The sequence below is a fragment of the Pinus tabuliformis genome, chromosome 7 (assembly GCF_031772625.1).
Source record: "Pinus tabuliformis cultivar Carrire ecotype Pingquan chromosome 7, CPIR1, whole genome shotgun sequence".
Taxonomy (NCBI): domain Eukaryota; kingdom Viridiplantae; phylum Streptophyta; class Pinopsida; order Pinales; family Pinaceae; genus Pinus; species Pinus tabuliformis.
In genome coordinates, this window is record NC_142293.1 from 216,275,441 (window position 1) to 216,296,231 (window position 20,791).

The window sequence follows — 20,791 nt, forward strand, 5'->3', positions numbered from 1 at the left end:
ATGTCTTTTAGACATGTCTTTTCACTTAATTTAATGACTATTTAACCTAAATAATATTTAATTATTTAATATTAATATTTATTTTATTTATCTAATTGTTATGAATTATATTCATAACATAGCCTCTTCCTTTGGAAGCTTTGTCCTCAAAGCTTTAACGCTTGGGTTTTTCTTCACTTAGTGTATGTCGTTTTTCAATGTATATAGTCTGGCCATCCTCTTCTTTTATAGCTCATCGGTAATATTTCTTTTGATTTTTTTTTAACTAAATTTTGTTAAATCTAAATAGTTTTTTTATTATTATAATTAAATAATATATATATGTTATATATACATATGCATATATATATATATATATATATATATTAACTTGAATTAAATTTACTAAATGCGGGTTCGAACAATGTTGACCGTCGCGCCGAATTGGGGGGGCGGGGGGGGGTTGGACAGGTTTGATAGCTGGTTGACCCACAGTCTTTTTGGTGCTCGATGCGAATAGAGCCATTGTTTGAACAGACGTCGCTGGAGCCACGGGTCAGGGCAGGGAGCGAACCTAGCGATGATACTTCAGAATGTCGAGGATGCAGATGTGCATCAACAGTTTCGAGTGATACGCCTCGGCAAACCCATAGATATCTGCAACCGTCTAGTGTCGAACGTTTAAGACCAGTTCACCTACGTATATGAAATCAATGACGGATTTAAACAATGAAAACCCTATGTTTGGAACTACGATGACCCCACCAATGTCTTGGGAATAGTCATCGGCTAGCAATGCCCGAAATATCGGGGATGCTTCGCTCAGCACGCGCTTGTGGGTTCGTATCTGTTGCGTGTCATTGTCATTCCAAATAATTTCAAGCACGTTATATCTGTTCATTTCCCACCCATATCTATTCGACTCGACACAGTTCACCACTACACGTGGACACAACTCTGGCCAATAGATGACAACCATATTCATTATCTCGTATTCTACAGGTTCTTCGATAAGATCAGAGATGGAAACTTCAATCTGTGCTCTTTCAGGGTTGGTCACATTCAAAGTCCACCCGCAGTTCTTACGTACCAACAGTTGCAATGCCAATTTTCTCGACGAATACGAAGATTGTAGAAACTCTTCTATTTCTGGATCACCCTTCGACAAAAATGATGCCAATATTTTACGCGTTCCTTCCATTTCTTTATAGTGCCCGTACCAGACTCTTGGCACCGTACTCGTTAGTCTCGTCCGACAATAGAAAGCCCATGTGCTGCAAGAAGGTGTAGGCCGTATCTATCACTGCTTCCTTTTGCACCTCTGTGTTTCTGACCATCCTGAGGCCTCCTGTCTTGATAAAAAAACAAGGTCGTCTCTGTAACCTGCCAACCGGAACAAAAGCGCAGCCAGGACAAGTGCAAGATCCGTAACATCTACACACAGAGAGAGCTCCCTACTCCGCAACAATGGAACATCTAAGTGGTGTTTGATGAAATCATAGTAGGCATGGAATAAAGGCATCCGCAGATCGTAGGAGGCATGGACCAACAAACTATTTGATTCAAGCATGCTAGAAGGTTCAAGAAAACAACCTGGATCAAGATCTTCGTTGTTTCTTAGGGCCAACAAATTGCCTGGTTTGGGCGTGCTAGCAGGTTCAGAACTGTCCGATTCCGGCCTGCTAACAGGTTCAAGAACAAAATCGTGGCAGCTTTCCTGATTTTGTTTTACATCATCTCCAGCCTGTCCTGGATCAAAATGAAAAGGTGAAGTTTTCGATTCAGGCTCAGGAGAAGATTCCATACTTATTGCAGAAGTCATATTTATCAGTTTTGCACTACCTTCAATGGATTCAGACTCATAATTATCACTTTTTGTATCGATGGACAAGCTTTTAGTTTCAGGCCAAATTTTTGCAATATCTTGCTCATCTTCGTTCTCACTGCCTGAAGCCGTATTTTCCACTGATTTCTGACCAGCAACCTCATCAAGTTGTACAGTTTTGGCTACTGAAGGTTCATGCTCCGAATCTTGAATCGGTATTCCCATTTTAACCGACTTCGTTCCTTCTGGATCATCTGTTGTTTGGACTTCTTCCACACGTCCCTTCTCTTTAGAGTTTTCAGATGGATGCAAGTCATCTTCCTGCTCACGACAATCTCCATTTGTAACTTCTGCAATTGATTTTTTCAAATGCTGAAATGCTTCTTGAATTTCACTAAAATGTTCGACGCGTTCACAATGTGAATGTAATGGCACATTGTGAGGCGAACTGCGTTCAAGGGCCCGCATGATTATATTGTGTGCCATGGCTCTGATACCACTGTAGCATAAAAACTTATGCTGAAACACGAAAGGACTGATAGCTTGTAGACTTGATTATAAAAAATACACAGAGGTATTTAAAAATAATAATTTATTAATATATATAAAAATGTATGAGATGATTTGAATGTACAATTAGGACCCTGCTTTTTTGTAAATGGGCATGTCTTTTAGACATGCCTTTTCACTTAATTTAATGACTATTTAACCTAAATAATATTTAATTATTTAATATTAATATTTATTGTATTTATCTAATTGTTATGAATTATATTCATAACAATATTGTTTTTGGGCTATCTTATCCTCACATGTGCGAAGATTAGGGCAACCTTACTATTGAAAAATCGAAGCGCTAGAAAGTTGTTGGACAAATCGAAGTGTTGAAAAGTTGTTCTGCAAGTCGAAATGTTGGAAAGTTGTTGGACAAGTCGAAGTGTTGGAAAGTTGTTACGCAAGTCAAAGCGCTGAAAAGACGTAAGACAAGTCGAAGTGTTGGAAAGTTGTTGGGCAAGTCGAAGTACTAGAAAGTTGTTGGCAACTTGTTAGGGGTCGAAATCGCTGGAAGTTGTTGAGTGAAAGTTCCTGAAAGTTGTTGAAGTTGTTGGAAGCTACTAGGTCAAAACATAGTTTTAAAAACCGGAACCAGTGACTGGACTGGTCCACCTAATAAACAGGGTTTCAAACCAGGACTGGTCATATCTCAATGAACTGGTCTTTAAAAAAATACATGAAATAATTAGTTTTTAATTAAAAAACTATTTTTAAGATTTAAAACCATGATTCCAAACCAATAGAGATAAAATATGAAAGGTTTTCTCATCTATATACCATGTAAAGGTGAATATATAAAAATGGCACCAAGTGCAATACATATCAACAACAAAATACATAATCAATGAGGCTCTAAATGGCCTCTAGTGTCCAAAAACAATGCTTTAAGCTATGGGGCCACTGACCTATTACAAGTCTACATATCAGTGATCAACAACATGATCACTCATTGTGATCAAATTCATCACCACTTCTAGACAAAGGATCATCAACATGAGCTACATAAATAATATGGCTCAGAGTTTGAGGACTCCTAAAACTCCTCTACAACTTTAGTAGTAGTAGCAAAAATATGCATCAAAATTACAAATCACTGATCAACATGGTCACTCATGAAACTCATCATTGATTCAGCGCTACTAGAAATGGCATCATCAACAAGAGATACGTAAACATCATCTAGCTCAAAGCCTTCAGACTTGGATTGCTCAATCTTATAACATGATAGAAATTGAAAAAGTTTAACATGCCTAACTAATGGTTTTGGTTTGAGTGAAGCTTTCATCTCCTCAACCTTATAATGTGGTAAAAAAGATTAGCATGCCTAACCAATTGATTTCCTTTGAGTGAAGGGTACATTCTTGTTAAGGCCATGGTAGAGGAGTTCAACAATCAATACCACCAACATCAACAAAGTTCAATAAGCAATGCCACCAACATCAAGGTTCTTAAAGAGATTCATGCTCTTGATCAAATGTCAATGTCGTGCCCTCACGCATGATAGAATCAAATGGAAACATTACAAACCCCCAAACCTTGAAATCTTGAAAACCATTAAGTCTACTCAATTTTGAGTAAAATCTAAAATTCTAGTTTCTCCATATGAAATCCAATGAGGTCGAAACCACTCTCAAACACCCTAAGTCATTTCATGGTAATGTTAAAAATTTAAGTAAAAGGATGAAAATTAAAAATAAAGGAAATGTCACTTTTATTTTAAGAATTTAACATTACCATTAGTTGCCAACATTGCTAGGGTTGAGATGAGGGCAAAAATGCTTTTCTTGGAGGGGTTGTTTTTGGAGGAAAACAACCCCAAATTTCCCTCAAAACAACTTCAAAGCTCACAAAAAGCATTATGTGGGGTTCGTAGTTGGCCTGGCAATAAATAGGTCGGTTTTTTATGGAACCAGTCGGTTTGACCATAAACCGATCGATTCCATCATAAACTGGTCGGTTTGGTCCAGTTTTTGTGATTTGTTAGCGAAGTCAACACTTAAACCGAGTTTTTTTCCCAGTTCGACCCAGTTGTGTAATGAACCAATCGGTTTGACCGGTTTCTGGTTCAGGTCGACCGGTTTTTAAAACTAAAGGGTCAAAGTAGTTGGAAGAAAATTCATTAAGAAGAAGATTGACTTGGTCTTGGAGGAGTATTGGTCAAGGGTCATAGGTCTTGGAATTCATCATTTGAAGTTCTATAAGAAGAGAAGAGTTCTTACTGGTTTTCCTCTCAAAAGGAGAGGTTTTGGCCCTGGCTGATAGCCTATATCTTGTGTCCTCTTGCCTCATTGTTCTTTATTGTTTGGTAGTTGTTTGATGATAAGAACACAATAATAATCAAGTTGAAGAAGAAGCTAATCATGCTAAGCAGTTATCAATTTAAGAGAAATCACCTAACCTCTCCACCTCTAGATTTCTCAACATGGAATCAAAGCTAAGGTGACAAGACAAGGAAAGGTATCTTGAGGAAGGACCATCAAAAGGAATATCACAAAAGGGCAATTAAAGAGGACATCGAACCATTAATAAGGGATTCATAAGGGCCGAACAATCTAGGTAGTATCAAGGAAGGAACTAAGGGATATCATAGAAGACCTCAAAACCCTAGTTCATTCAAGAAGGGTTCTACATTCAAAAGCATTCTTGGAAAGATCATAATTATTATCACAAGGAAAAGAAAGACATCAAGAACCCTACCTCCACTCAAAGAAGGACTACACATTTGAAGCATCTTGAAGTCTCCAGTTCAAGGAAGCAAGAAGCGTTGCCATCATCATCAGAGGAATCAAGGTGTTCTCCCTCTATTTAAATCAAGAATCTCATCACAAGCATATTTGAAGAAGGACATATCCAGAAGAAGAACTGTCATCAAGGAAGCAAACATCGTCATCAAAATCAAGAAGGCATCAAGTTGAAGATATCACCATCAAAGGAGCATCTTCACTTGACAAGTATCCTTATATCTATGACTGAATCTATTATCAAAATGACTTAATACTGCAAGGAGAACAATAAATTGGTTGGATCATCAAACTACCTTGCATGGAAGAAGAGGACAGATTTGATCCTCATAGAAAATGAATTCATCGGACATGTTAAGGGTTCAATCGTCGAACCAGCAAAAGAAGAAGCTCAAGCTCTAGTGAAGTATATGAAGGGGGTGATAAGGGCTCAAAGAATCCTTAGAGAATCGATTAAAGATTCTCTCATCCCTTATGTAGCAAAATTGGAGAAGTCAAAAGACATCTATGACAAGCTGGTAGAATTATTCTCCATAAGCACGACAGGAGAAGTGATATATGTTGAAAAGTGTAACTAGGTTCGATCTTCATAATAACGTGTAACTGTGATTTTATGTAATTGATGAAAAAGAAAAAGAAAATTATTATTGCAATGCTTGTCTCATGGGTTTCATGAGCAAGGAATTTTATTTTTAGTAATGGCTCCCATTATGAGCCTTTAGGTTTTATCATCTAGTCATAAAAGTCAAATTGAGTCAATGTCATGTATGAAGGACCCTTCTTGGGCATGTTACATCTTTGTATGAGTCATTTGATATATAAGAACGCCCTCCAAGACCAAGCAAAGTCACCTCCTTCAAGTCTGCTTCAAGAAGAATAATAATATCTTCACCAAAGGACATGTCGGCTCATCTACATGTCAAGTCGGCTATTATCATGAGAAACAACTATAAATAGGCCACTCGGACTCATTTCAGAGCAAGGAATTTCAGTCAAGGTCTGAAGTTAGTAAGTGATGCAAAGGTCAGCAAAAGGGAGCCTTATAGTCAGCAAAAAGAAGGGAAGGAAGAACGAAGTCCCTAGCATTGTTTTGGGTCTGTTTTAAGCGCTGAAAGTATTCACAAGTGCGAGGAATTTTTGTTGTTCAAACTGCAGAAAGAAGTCAAAATATCACAGTCAGATTTGAGGATAAATCAAGGAGAAAGTCAAGGTGATACTCAAGCCAAGTTCAAGGAGAAGAAGTCTCCTTCTAGACCAAAGGAAAACAAGGATCTAAGTTGGTCCATCTTCATGAGCTAGGGTTTCTAATGTAGGACTAAAAGTTGCAGGTCTGTCCCTAGGAACCGAGACTCAGAGAGAGCCAAGGAGGAACTCATCAAGGAAACTTTGTGAGTTGGAAACTTTGTGAGTTGGAAACTTTGTGAGTTGGCCTTGGAGAGGCAAATAGGTCAAGGGTCTTGGTCTAGGCACCAGTCGAATCCCTTGGTGGTCGAACTTGGATTTAATCCATAAATTTTCCATTTTTCTCCTCTTTTCTTTGTCCCTTTAAGGATAAGGAGGCATGTTTCCGCTCAATCTAGCAGGGGTCCTAGGAGGGGTTCTTATAGAGCAACTACTAGGTCAAGTGGCAACAATGGAGCAATAGCACATTGTCACCTCAGCTAAATCTCCCTACTCTTTGTTGAGAATTCAATAGGGCAATGAATATGTTAATTCTCTTTAACTTGATAATTGTTTGTGTTACCTTTTTCCTTATTAGCTTTATTCCTTATTATTATAATGTGAGATACATCAAACAACTACCAAAACAATAAGAACAGTGACATAGTATATAGGTTGCAAGCCAGGGCCAAAACCCCTCCTCTTGAGGGGAAAACCCTTAAATATCTTCTCTTCTTATAGATCCTTCAATTGACAAATACCAAGACCTTGTGACTCAGACAAATACCCTGCAAGATCAATATCAACCACTAACTCGGCCTCCTGCTGCAATAACTTCGACCTCCTACTGCAAATCCAAAATTTTGTCTCCACGGCAACTGTTGTAACTGTTGCTACCACACTAGAAAACTTCAATCTTCTTCATCAAGCCTTCCTCTTCCCTTCGCTTTCCTTTATTTGAGACTTAGGGCTAGTGAGATACCCTAAGTGACCTACGCTTGACTTCTTTCCTCTCTTCCTTCCAAGATCGAACCAGAGATGACCCTTGCGCAGAAACCCTAGCTTCGTCTTGCATGTGGGAGAGAGAACTAGCCCAAACACTTCGACTTCCTTCAATCTCTTATTCGTCCTCTCCTTTGACCTCTTCTTTTGGTACAAGATAAACTATATTCTTCAGACTGAATTATCAATATACATCGGAATGTAATATATATATAATGTTTTTTATTAATAATGAATGGATGATTACAAGGCTGTGGCGATGCTCCATAAATAGGAGTTCACTGGCCATGCCCATTTAGAGAGACATGTCCGTTGGGATTGTTGTCTCTTCTTTTAAGCAAATCTAATTTAATAATTGCTAATTAATTATTTATGCATTATTATTTCATTAATTAAAATAATATTTAAATATTTATTTTTATGAATTTTAAATTCATAACATCTTTGTCCTCTTCTTCACATAGAATGAGAGATGAGTGAGTGATGCTTTACGAGGATGAGTTCCTCTCTTTATATAGGCCTCTTCAACAGGTAGACGTGGCTCTTCACTTAGGCCGACTTGACAACTTCTAGGCCGACTTGACCTTGGAGGGCATTTCGAGACCTAGCTTCCATGCAATAATTAGGCCTAATGATGCCCCAACTAATAAAATAATGTGCAAAAATAACATTACTTGGTGAAAGCCCACCAAGATAGCTCCATAATACAAAATAAGGCTCTCAAGAGAGAAAAATGATAGATACAATAGGTCGAAGGGTCGTTGAAGAGGCCTAGTGGAGTCCAATGTGTGCCAAAATGAATGGATGGGATCCAAACATAGTGATAAAGGGGGTGGCCCCTTGATACTCGAGCAAATAACATGTGGCGCCTCCAAGTGGCTATGGGGGCATGAAACATCCTCATGGGTCTCCAAATGGATCGAACAAGCATGTATCCCATTTGTAAGGGTTGAAAGAATGATGCAATCCCTCCCATTATCTCCCATGGTGAGACACATCCTCATCTAGGCCTTGGATTAGCTGCCAAGTGTGTGGTGCAAGAGTGTAGCCGGCTAGGCAAGGTGGTCCAGGTGCACCGTCATCATCAAATAAATGGAACACGAGCAAGCAGTAAAGGTGTTGAAGGCTCCCATGATGTGGAAATCTCCTCTATGCTATGTTGGAGGTCAATGGCTCTCAACGCTCACCCTACAAATGCAGATATGACCTTTTGATTAATATGCAAAATAAAGTTTGACTATGTCATTCTCCAGCTCTTGGAAATTTTTGGTACATTACATGTTCTCTATGCAATAATCTGCAAGCAGCAGCACATCTCTTTCATTTTTCTTCTCTTCTAGCTTCTCATATTCTATGTAGGGAATATCACTAGATCAGTTTTATATTTGTCTCTATGGTGCAATCATCCTTTAGATTAATGCAAAGTAAAGTTTCTCTTCTACTTCTTTTCATTATCATCTTCAAGCTACTACAAATATTGAACTTCTGCCAAATTATTTCATAATTTTTTCTCATCATATCCTTGGCTACTTGATTGCATGCCAAAGATTTCTCCTAGGGCAAACAACTAGGGCAAGAGAAATTATGGATGAAAATGGAGAGAATGGCCACCAAGATGAGTGATTTTGAGGAAACCACTTCTACTCTTGTTGTTGAATACCTCCAATTCCAAAAATTCCCTTTCCAAGTAACTTCGCATTAAACCCCAATTAGGCTATCTGGCCTTAAGAGGGCCGAATTTAGAGAGAAGAGCGAAGTTCAATTTGTGGGTAAATTTTGACTTCATCACCAAAAAGATATGGCCACTACCTAGTCTCAGGGTTGATGGAGCTAAAACTTGCAAAGGAGTAAGGATGTCTTAATGCCCTAGCAAAAAAACCCTAACTATTACCTTTATGAGGAAACAAAATTCACTTCGGAGAGCTAATGTAAGATTCACCAAGGGGATTGCCATTCACATACTGTACAATGAGTAATTCATGCAATAATGAGACCTAGCTTCCATACAATCGATATTTAACAAATAAAGGCATAATAGAAAACCTAGATCATCAATTTATTCCATACACTATACATAACATCAGAAATTTTCAATAATAAAAGCACTCACAAGACAATATACATGAACAATCCAATTATTGATCCAAGGCAACTTCTCCAAAGACAAGAATATAGCTCCAATACACAAAATGCTCCATAGATCACATCTCTCCAAAGGTGTAATATCTTGTTTGGATATTTTCATTAAATATTCAAAAAAAATCTTCAAAAAAATATGTCGTTAATTCTATTCTACAATGCCATGAAAATTCTCGAATTTGCATCAAAGAAATTGCCAACAGATTACATATAAAACCCATATATTAAAAGTGTTGCTACTATGGCAATTTTAGTAAACACTGTAATTACACAAAACACGGAATGTATGCAACAGACTCCGCTTTATTTATAAAATATGATAATACAATAGTTGGAAATAGCTAAGATAGTGATGGCCATCAAATAAGTTGTTGCAATGTTGAACCTGTCCTCCAAAATGATAACTGAAAATGACGCCCAAATTGGAGATCTAAATGATCCCCACTCCAATCCTCATATCTTCTCCAGATCCGATCTCCAACTGATGTCGCTGAAGTTCTATGAGATTTTTGGATGAAATCTCCTCAACGATACGTTGGGTTTTCATCCAACTCACAAGGAAACCCAAGGGTTTTCATCCTAGAGCTTGTTGAAAGTTGAGAACCACATTCCCAAACCTCTCTAATAGAAAATATAACCACTCCAAGATGTCCCAAATATTTTTCTTCCCTTCCTTTTAAAGACTTGATGGATGGCTTTCTGGCCTCCTAGAAGTATTTATTTTATTATTTTATTGCCATTCTAGAAGATTCTTCCCTTTATTTAAGTGACTTTTAATTTATTTTATTTAAGTCACTTTTCCCCTTTTGGTCTTTTTTCTCTAATCAGGCACTCTTCACCCTTTTAATTAATTAAGTGACTAATTAAAGTCACTTTTAATCCTAGGAAATGATTAATTGGGCACCATATTTTCTCCAGCCACTAGAAACCACTTCTCACCATCCCATCCTGTAGGTCTCTTCATTTTGGTTCCAATGAACTATTACACTAAGATGTTTCTCCAAATATTTTGCTCCTAGCAACATCTTTAGTGTTTTGAATTAAAAATATTTTGATTATAACCTCGTTTTACGGAAATTGTTGGAATGCAGCAAAACCAAGAATAAGCTGTCTAAAACTGACCCTGACCCTAACGTTGGCCATCACACAACTTGGAAACCCATCCTAGTTGTATTATAAAGGAAACTAAAAATTGGGGACGTTACAAAAGGTACAAGAAGGCCAAAATTCTCCAAGAGAAGAAGAATTGTCACAAGTGACAATGATGAAATGAAATGATCCTCTCCTCTCTTCATATGAAGAGAATGAGTTCTAATTATTAGCCTACGAACCCCTAATAACAAGTAAAATCACAAAAACGCCTCGGGTTACAAGCCAACCCACTAGCTTTAGACATAAATGCTAAGAAAAACCCACGTGTGAGTCGTGAGGCCTCTAGGGATGACATCATCCATAAAATATGCTCCAAATGTCAAGCATTGATACTACAAGGTGCCAAGTGTGATGTAGTAGCATCTAAAAGTCATGATTTGATGATTGGCTCTCAAATCGTCATCAGTAGTTCTCTGTGGTCCCAAAATCCAACTGGGGCACCATAAAGGGGTCTCCATGTGTCTCCAAATGCCCATAATGTCCATCTCTGCTCCAATGTTGAGGGATTTCTAGGTGCTACTAGCCCTTTGAAGTCTCTAAAGGTGAGACCATACTCATCTGAGCCCTAGATCAACTACCATCCCTCATATGGTGTTAAGGCCAGCCTAGGGGCACGTTGGGTCCAAGTGTATCACCAAATGAAATGCAATGTGGCAAAACATCCTGGGTGCAAGAGGTACCCAAGGTCATGTGTTATGTGCTACTGTTGCTCAGTGGCCTAAGGCTCTCAACGCTTCACCTATGAGTGTCAATATCTTCTCGGAAGGTCGGTATCTGTGGAGAAAATGCCCAGGACATGGACTGTGGAACCACCTGAAAATCACAATATAAAGTCTAGTTAAAGCAACCAGTCATTAGGGACAATGATCATTACTGCATCTAGGTGAACCAAACTTGTGAATGTAATGGGCTATTTAACAATTCAAATAAGGATTCCCTTCCAAAATTAGGGCCCTGAACTCGCAATGGTGTTTCCTCCCTAGGTAGGAGCGCCTAAAGGATAATTGTATGTGTTTCCATCCCCTAAGGGAAAGTAACATTTCCTCAGTCCACCCTTCAATTGATAGGCATTAGTAAATAATAATGATGACATGGAGGCCAAAAAGCTTCATGGCCAAAGGGACCAACATGATGGGGATCCACATCTTGACTGTATAGATGTGAGAAGGGAGCAATCATGGACACATGAGTTACCAACTCGACCTTTGTTTTTCTACCCCTCTTGTGTGTCTTTTACTTTTTCTCGATTTTTCTTTGTATTACTGCTCATAACTCAAAGGGTTAGAACTTGTGTTCAATGATATTGCAACTATATTACCCCTAAAGGATGAGTCATTTCATCGCTCATCAATGTTGGGACATGCAACAGTTCCCTTTATGATGTAAGGGAGCAACATGTGCTCAAAAACCAAGGGATGGCCATAACGAGTGAGGTAGAGCTCATGCTAGGCTTTTCCCACATGCTAATTTGTATGTCACGACCATCTTTTGCATTTTGATATTCGTTATCTTGATTTTGTCTTGTGGCCATAATATCCTTTGTCCTTTTCTTTTAGCTACATCAACCTCCCAGGGCAAAGTTTTGGACCCTACCTAGGTATGAGGATGTATGGGTGCCAAATCTCACAGAACCAATGGTCAATTGACCCAAAGAATGGAATTGAGCTAAAGGCTTGTAATGTATAATGGAAAGTGATAAGTATGGAATAGGGATAAACAAAACTACGTTATCTCGATTAGGGCTTCCCAAGAAGTGCCCCCTATACCCATTGGACCGTTAGGGGAAGTCCAACTGGACTAGGATCGAAAATTAACTGCCCATTTAAGGTGAGAGAATAAGATCATGGTCAAAACTCCTCCTTCTAGTTCACCCCATAATCCACATCAAATGCCCAAATACAAACAAGCATAAGGACCCGATTACAAAATGAATAAAGTACCTTTTGAACGGAAGCTCACCTTCATCCATGTGCTTTTACCAAATGGGTGAGAAGCATATGGATGATGCAAGTGGCAGAGATATAACGGCACATCATCAACTAGTAGTGGTTGTCAAGGGCTATATGGCTAGTTGGCTAGATGTGAGGAATGAAAGAATAAATTTCTCCTAAAGGAGTTACCTATTTTGGTGGGTAACACAACCAACATTTTTTGCTAGTTTTTGTTAGTGCTTATGGTGGATGCATGTGAGGCCAGCCTTTTTTATATTATAGTTTTGCATCCACTAATGGACAAGAGGAGAGATTGCAACAAGTGCAAAACTATGCACTATATGATCAATTAAGTACTTATAAAAATATAGAGCCTTGATTTGTAAAGAATTGGTGAAGAAAACTTGGTTAAAAAACGCTGAGTAGAAAGGGCAAAGAGTCATTGATAAGGATGTCATCGACAAAGGCATTATTGACAAGGATGCAATAAAAAAGGGAGTCGTTGACAAAGGCATCATAGACAATAACTTCATTCATAAAGGCATCATCAACAATGAAGTTTGTCAAAAATAGATTCATCAATAGGGATTTTTTTACAAAGGCTCTATCAACAAGGGGATCTTTCAACAAAAGGATTCATCCACAATGTCCTCATCAACAAACCACTCATTGACATCGAGAATGTCAAAATCTGTGGAACATTTGGTAGATTAAAAAATTGTTTACAAGCAAACAACAAAGTCAAAAACAATGAAGTCGATGACTCTTGAATGACATCGTGGATGACAACATAGTAAGACCTTATCTACAAAGTTTAGTTGACAAGAAGAACACTAGTACATGGTAGGGATGTAATTGGTTGGCACGCAGACCAGACGCAGTAGGGAAGACCAACTAAACTACAATTGTTCCTTGAAGAAGCTGCATGATATGCATGGAGCTATCCAATAGAAAAACAGAAGGGAATGAGTGAGTTAGGGAAAGCAAATTAAATTCTCTCAATTTACAGAAATAGAGGCTAAGAGAAGCTCTTTCATCATTCTTAGTGAGTGCCTATTTAAGGAAAATTTTAGAAGAATAAAAGGTTTTTTTTTGGCTGCAAAGAGTTCAAAAGGAAGAGAAGACAAGTAAAGACAAGAATTCCAATCACCATCAAAGATTCCACAATCAACACTGTAGTAGAACCAAGGGGAAAACTGATGCACAGAAGAAGACCAATGATGTGTTGTTCTAACAGGAAGAATTTGATAAACTTGTGTGCAAGCAAAGCAATACTAACATCATGTAAAGCAAAAGAATAACAATACCACGTTCACACTATATTCACAAGAGTTACCCAAAAAACCTTAATTGAGAAAGCCAACCTAAGAGTTGCACCTCTATCATCTCATTGTATTAACTCGATGTAACAGCCCTGGTGAAAATTTCATGTAATAAAAGTTAACCAAGGCAAAATAAGACCATAGGTAAGGGGCACTTATTCCAAGCTACATGTTGGGAAAAGATATCCTAGTGGGCATCACTAGATGTGTTTTTGGCTAAAGGAAATTGGCAAAGGCATTACAAAGGAAAAAAAGGCATTTTTGGCGCATTTATTTATGAAAATAAAGGAAAATAGGAGAAAATGAACGTGAAAGGTCACAGGTTGCATGTGAGGAGGAAATTGAGGAAAATAATGGAAATTTAAGAAAATAAAGGCCTCATTGATCAAAAATCTTCTGAGGATCAGTTGGCAAGCTTGGTCAGTTCAGTTTCGGAGCTCTCTCATTATTCTCTCTCTCTCACTCTTGGACACTTAATAGTTTTCTGGGAGCACTCTAGCTTTGGAGCAAGGACAGAAAAGCAAGCAAAAGGAAAGGAAGGAAAGCAGGGATCAAGCAAGGAAGAGCAGGATCAAGCAGCTTCAGCAGGAATACTTGCTGGTAACATATTGCATGTGTGATTTCATAGCTGGTTTTGACATGATTGGCTTTGCATGTTGCTGTATGGTTCTCTTGCTATCGGTGGCATGGTTTTGTCGGGTTATGACAGCGGTTTTCAACCTAGCCTTGCCTTTTTCCAGATGCCATGGTGTGTTGGGATGTTGATCTCGGTTTTGAGCTTTGGAATTGTCGGGGTGGATTTCGGAATCCGGGGCAGAGTTGGTTTCAAGGTTCATTCCCAAAGGCCTAGGAATCCCTTGATGGTTTTGGCGGGATACACGGTAAACCCTGAGAGAGGAGTCGGCCTAGTGATCCCGTGTGGATTGAGGTAAAGCCTAAGAGATTGGTGTCTCAATTTAGCGCCTAGTGATCCAGGATTGGATTGTGGTAAAGCCTGAGAGACAAGGAGACGGAAAATTCCTCAAGGATAGTGAAGGATTTCGGATGGCGTTCCAAGTTCGGTTTGGTTTTGTGATCAGAGTATCGGTTTTGGTGTGATCAAGGATTAGTGAGGGTGGAGGTGGTTTAACCTATGGATTCCCTTGGTTGTTTTTGGATTGGTTTTTCCATGAGATCCCAGATTCATACTCGGAATGTGGCACAGGGGTGACTGGTTGAAAGAAAGATTTGGTTCAGCCATGTCTACGATCGGGTGGTACGTGGAAAACCCGAACCTAGTCGGATTTGCCTATGTTTAATGAAAGCTAAGTTCTCTTGCTTTTGTACTTATTAATGTGGATTTAATGGTTGATATCTCACTGTTATTTTCATGGTTTAATGTTGGTTATAAGCATGGTTATATGACTGGTTATTGTCATGGTTATTTCATGTATTTACTTGTAACTGAAATGATAATGGATGCAAGACCCAATTGATGTTATAACAGTTCAAGGGAGAAGGTGGCGATCCTTCTTGTCATGTCTCGTAAGAGTTTCCAGTCATTCATGTCTTGTCTTGTATCCTAAACCTGTAGATTGTATTGATGCCAAATGTTTAACAGAATGTCAGTCCCGATTGGGGATGGTCAAGCCTAATCCTGGAGGTAATTTTTGGTTTATTAGTCTTGTCATCATGTGTTTAATGGATTCTGGAAGCTACAGCAAGTTATGGGTAGTGGCCGGAATTCTGGGCTTGAAAAGTGTCTTAAATCCTGCGGACTCTGGCACAGGTCTGCTAGAAATAGTCCCTAGACGCAAGCATGCAGGTTTGTGGGACCATCCAAAGCTCTCTAAACACTGGCATGCCCATAGCATGGGAGCGTCCAAAGGTTTAATAGCTTAAAAACTCAGTGGGACCTAGGGGCATGATACATGTGCAGTTGGGATGGCTCCTGGGAGTGTTGTCGCTAATGTGGGAGGTATGTTTGATGGGTTTCCATCAATTCCACTTCCTTAAGGATACCTAGGAGGTTGAATCATATCATAGGAGCCTCTCGTCACATGTTTACACCAGTTGGCCGGTTACTTGGGTAGATATGGGAGGAGGGTGTTACACTCAACCATTCGCAATGCAATATTTAGGTATTTTGTAGCTTCAATCAACCCTATCCACAACCCACATTAGATCAAAACCCAATCCCTTAACCAAACTTAAATTACAATGGTCTAAAACCATCATCCAAAAAAGCAAAATACGAACCTAAAAAAATTCCTCAAGGGGAGCATCAGGCCCCCAACCTTCGTTGGGATGTTGCAAAGTCTGCATACAAAGAATACAATACACATCCAACACAACAGAGATCCAAAAGCCACGAGCTAGGAAAAAAGGAGTTCAAAGTTTAATGCAAGCTAGAACTCCAGAGACAACCAATACATGGATATGTTCCATAGGAGAAAAGTACCGACATTGAAATCAAAGAACAAAGTTGTAAGGCAATACCTGTAAAATTATATAAAGCCTGGGAAACAAATTATGCACTATAAACTAATTCCTACAAGAAACTAAACAGCCTAAATTAAAACTCTATATAACATGAAAGCACTAAATTGCTAATGGTTGAACATAAAAACTCTATTACGGATCCAGAACCTACCTTTCTTTTATAGAGATGAAGGAAGCCATACTAGACTTTTCAAAATTAGATATAATTCCTATATCTATGGATCTGCACGAGGATGAGGTCGTGCACTCCAAGGAAAGAGTTCAAATTCCCTTAGGATATATGCCCCAACTGAAAGACAAACACAAAAACAGAAAAATTGCTAGAAATAAGACTCAACTTAGCATGCTATCTACTTTAACTGGAGATTAAGGATAAGGATAACCTTATCCTGTCCTTGTCCTATTTAAAGCTTGCCCATGCATGCATGCATGCACCCTAACTGTTAGAAGGCAAATTTAGTGTTGTGCCCTCTGGTCGTCTTATTGTTGTGCCATCATCTACCTATCAGATTTGTTACTATTGTAATAGAAGAAGCAAAGATTTGTTGTACATGCTCTACCCATAGAAGACTATTCGAGGTACACACCCTAACACTCCATCTTACTGAGGAAAGTATTCTACACCACAACAAGCTAGTCATTGACCATCTCAAACTTCCCATTTGCAAGGGTCTTAGTCAAAATATCAGCAACTCGCTAATCTATTGGAATGTGCTATAGAACCACAACTCCCTTTAGAACCCTGTGACCCTGTCTCTAATGTAGTGGTATTAGATCTCAATATGTTTGGATCAAACATGAAAACAAGAAACAAAACACCATTCATGTTAACTACATCAGTATAACATGGAAAAGTAGAATGTTCAAGGACCAAGGAGCCCCAAGCATACTTCTGATTGTTGAATGAAACCTATTGCAGCAGGTAAAACAGATAATTTTCCAATATGTAGAAATAAAGTCTGAAGACAAATGTTAACTGCTTCACTTTGGTGTCAATATATTTTAGAATGAGTTTGAGTTCTGCTAGAATTTGAAATCTGACATTGAGGCATGCGCCTTTTGGGACATTGATCTATGATCCTTGAATATACACTCCTATGAAAATGCAGTGATTATGGCAGAGGAGAATCCTTTACGTAACAATGATAAGGCACTTTACCCTCCAGCCAATTGAAGATTTCTTTCTTGACTTGAAGCCGTATAATGCCGGCGTTACAAGTCACTCCCATTTATCCTATAATGATTGTATGCATTCACAAGGGATGAATTACTCCAAAGTGAAGCATTTTGTCATTTTTATGCAGATTGTTTAGTTGGGACTAGCTATAAGAAAACCAAAGATAACATTACACTCAGTGTTTCTTCTTCTCCTTGAACCATGAAGAATGAGTTTTGAATGGTTTTAAGTCTCTGTTTGATCTTCTAATGGGTATTTTGCATCCAAAAACTGAGAACCCTTTGTAAACTGCAACCTTCCTCAAGAATTGTTCGCCATCATTAGAAGAACATTACCCTCAATGAGGAGTTCCAGACATATTTCCAGGTTCATTGACATTTCCAATTACATGAAAACAGGATTGATCTATCAGAAGCATTGTAAGAGACTTGAAACCCTACCAATTGAATGTGTCCATATGTCTATACTTGCATTATTCCAATTGACAAGATGAAGATCGGGATGATGACCTGCAAATATGTTTAGAAAAGCTTATAAGCCACAGGTAATAATTAAGCCATCACATATCACTAATGCCAAATTCCCCATATAAACATCCAAACAAGTAATTCTCGAGTACAAAATTTAGACAGGACTTAGTTATAATTTTAGATCATTAAGAAGCATTTGCATGTTTTGCTCAACTTCATATAATACAACCTCTTGGGTGACAAGTTTTTTAAATCAACTCAATACTTCTACGTATACACAATGCATACCTAATATACATATATCTCAATATAAATACTGAACATGTTAGTAACAACCTTACCTTCATGCAGTGCCATGGCTATCTCATATTGGATCATTAATACATTTGGTTAGACATTAATTATAGCTAAAGCCATCATTTATTTTGATACTAGATTATGGTTAAGCATGACCTAATCAACCTTCATATGTAGGCTCATTAACCCTCTTGGTGAGAGCACCCAAATTATGTAGACCCATAACCGCTCTTGGGAAGACACCCTCCTTGAATTGTGTTAAAAATTTAAATACACAACTACAGCCTCATTTGTAAATAATCTTTTCTAATCACTGAGCTAAGGCTATCTAATACAAATGTTTTTGCAATCTCTTGTGGTTGGCATATTTTATTTTTGATGTGCTTTTGTGCATCTCATGTATATAACAATCAAGCTTGGGCATCTCTCTCCCTCAAAGTGCACCTTTAATTCATCCCTAATGCACTTCTTCAATGCAGGGTTTTCCTCTTTTTACTGTGTTAAATATCTAATACCAGCGAAATTTATTTTCTCATGGCAATTTAATTAATCCCCAGTTTATTATTTATTTACCCAAAATTAATCCCTATTTTATTATTTATTTACCTAAATAATAATCAAATCATTGAAAAATAAAATCATTAGTATCTTTAACTTCTAGAATTAAAAATATGCGGCGGAAAGAAGCCAAAGAGATCAATCACACATGAAAAGATTAATTAACCCACAAACAATTCTCTATCATTTCATTTTCTGGAAAATTTGGGTTTTTCGACCCACATCTACTCCTGAAGTGCACTCCAAGCGGGAGCGCATCGGGAGCAACCCCAGGAACATGCTCTCGCAAAAAAAAAAAATTGTTCCCTAGCTTTCTTCGTAAAAAAAAATTCACAAAGATGTTCCAAGCACAAATTTTTTTTAAATAAATGAGAATTTTTTAGCGGGGTAGCCTAATATTCAAGCCTATGGCCCTAGTATCTATATGCAATTCATGGTAAGGTTAAATTCTTTAAGTAAAAGGATTACTTAAATTTTTAACATTACCACGAAATGACTCGGGATGTTTGAGAGTGGTTCAGACCTCATTGGATTTCATATCGAGAAATTAGAATTTTAAATCTCACTCAAAATCCAGAAGAGTTATCAGTTTTTCAGGATTTTAGGATTGGGGGGATTGCAATGTTTCCACTGGATTTGTCATGTACTATGGTATGGAACTTGTATTTAATCAAGAGCACCAGGTCCTCTATGTACCTTGATGTTAGTGACATTCATTCTCGAACTGCCAGGTTTTCTGCATCATGCCAGCTCAACAACATATCACACATATCAAGCAACACAAACATATCATTGCACTTAGATATAACTTGTACACCTTGCTCCTTTTCCATCAATGAGAACAATGCCAATAGATAAGACCCACACAAATTTATTAATTTTTCTTCAATATGAAGTCAATATTTAATCAATCATGAAACATCTCATTTTGGGGCACTTTGACCACACAACGGGCCTCCAACTTTGACTAGGCATATCTCCTCAGCCGTGAGGAGTAATGTGGCATGCCACCTATCGTTGGAATCATCATGACAAGAACAATCAAATGTTGGTGGTCTTGCTTGCAAAAACACAGATCTTCCCTGTCATTTTCCTCATCAAAAGTGGGGCTTCTTCTGGCTGCTACTTGGATTGACATCAATGTCAACCAAATTCCAACATTTAGTGGTGTTAAACCACAAGGGAGGCTTCCGTATGAGGATCACCTAAAGAATATTCAATAAGAATGCTTCAAAGTGATAAATGATAAGCTTGGATGGATGGGATAATCTTCATAAAAGTTCAAGCACTCTATCTGTAGACCACTAAACTAAATTATAGGGTCGTTACAAGTTAGAGCTTTGTACTCAAAAGGATCTTAGCTCAAGCAGGTTTGGTGCAATTTGTTTCCCCAACTACATGGATTCAAGTCTCTAGAGACATGTTGAAACTGGCATATTTGTGGCGTTTATGAAATGGTTATATCTGGTGTAATAGTGGCAGTCAATCTTTCGAAGTTACTGTTTCTCCAAAAATTCTCGTTCTGGTTTAATAAAAAAATAAACCAAGTTAGAGCTTTGCAGATTTTCAATGATGGGATATACAATGCCATATAACAATCAAAAGAAAAGTATTACAAAGGAAAATCAATAAAGGATCAAGAATTTCAATTTGATATGATGGATTTAGTGTTTCCAATAGGGTTTTCATCACTGAAACATGCATAAAACAGAAATAGAAAGATGGCATCAACCCTAGAAATAGGTTTTAAATGTAACATGCAATAAATGCTAGATTTTTTGCGTTTCGACAATCTTTTAATGTATTTCCCATTTAGATAACAATGACACATCAAAGGAAAACACACTTTTAGCAATATTTCAAATAATCTCTAACCCTAGATATCTAAAATTTAAGAGAGAAGAAAGAAAATTTAATGAAAATAGAGAGTTTGATCAACACCACTTAGACTAGTGCCTTGTTCTAAATGGCAAAAGGAGTCTTGTACGGCAGATTCAATGA

The 20,791-nt window shown here is 37.9% G+C and overlaps 1 protein-coding gene across 2 annotated transcripts in view; it reads right to left on the reverse strand.

The window, feature by feature from the left end:
- The window catches only part of LOC149246620 (pterin-4-alpha-carbinolamine dehydratase 2, mitochondrial-like), a 151,434-nt gene that overhangs the window by 21,098 nt on the left and 109,545 nt on the right, over window positions 1–20,791 (reverse strand). For both annotated transcript variants that reach the window (XM_089455726.1, XM_089455725.1), the window contains exon 5: window positions 17,906–17,974. In XM_089455726.1, the coding sequence (XP_089311852.1) occupies window positions 17,906–17,974 (69 nt within the window). The remainder of the gene's footprint in view (window positions 1–17,905; window positions 17,975–20,791) is intronic.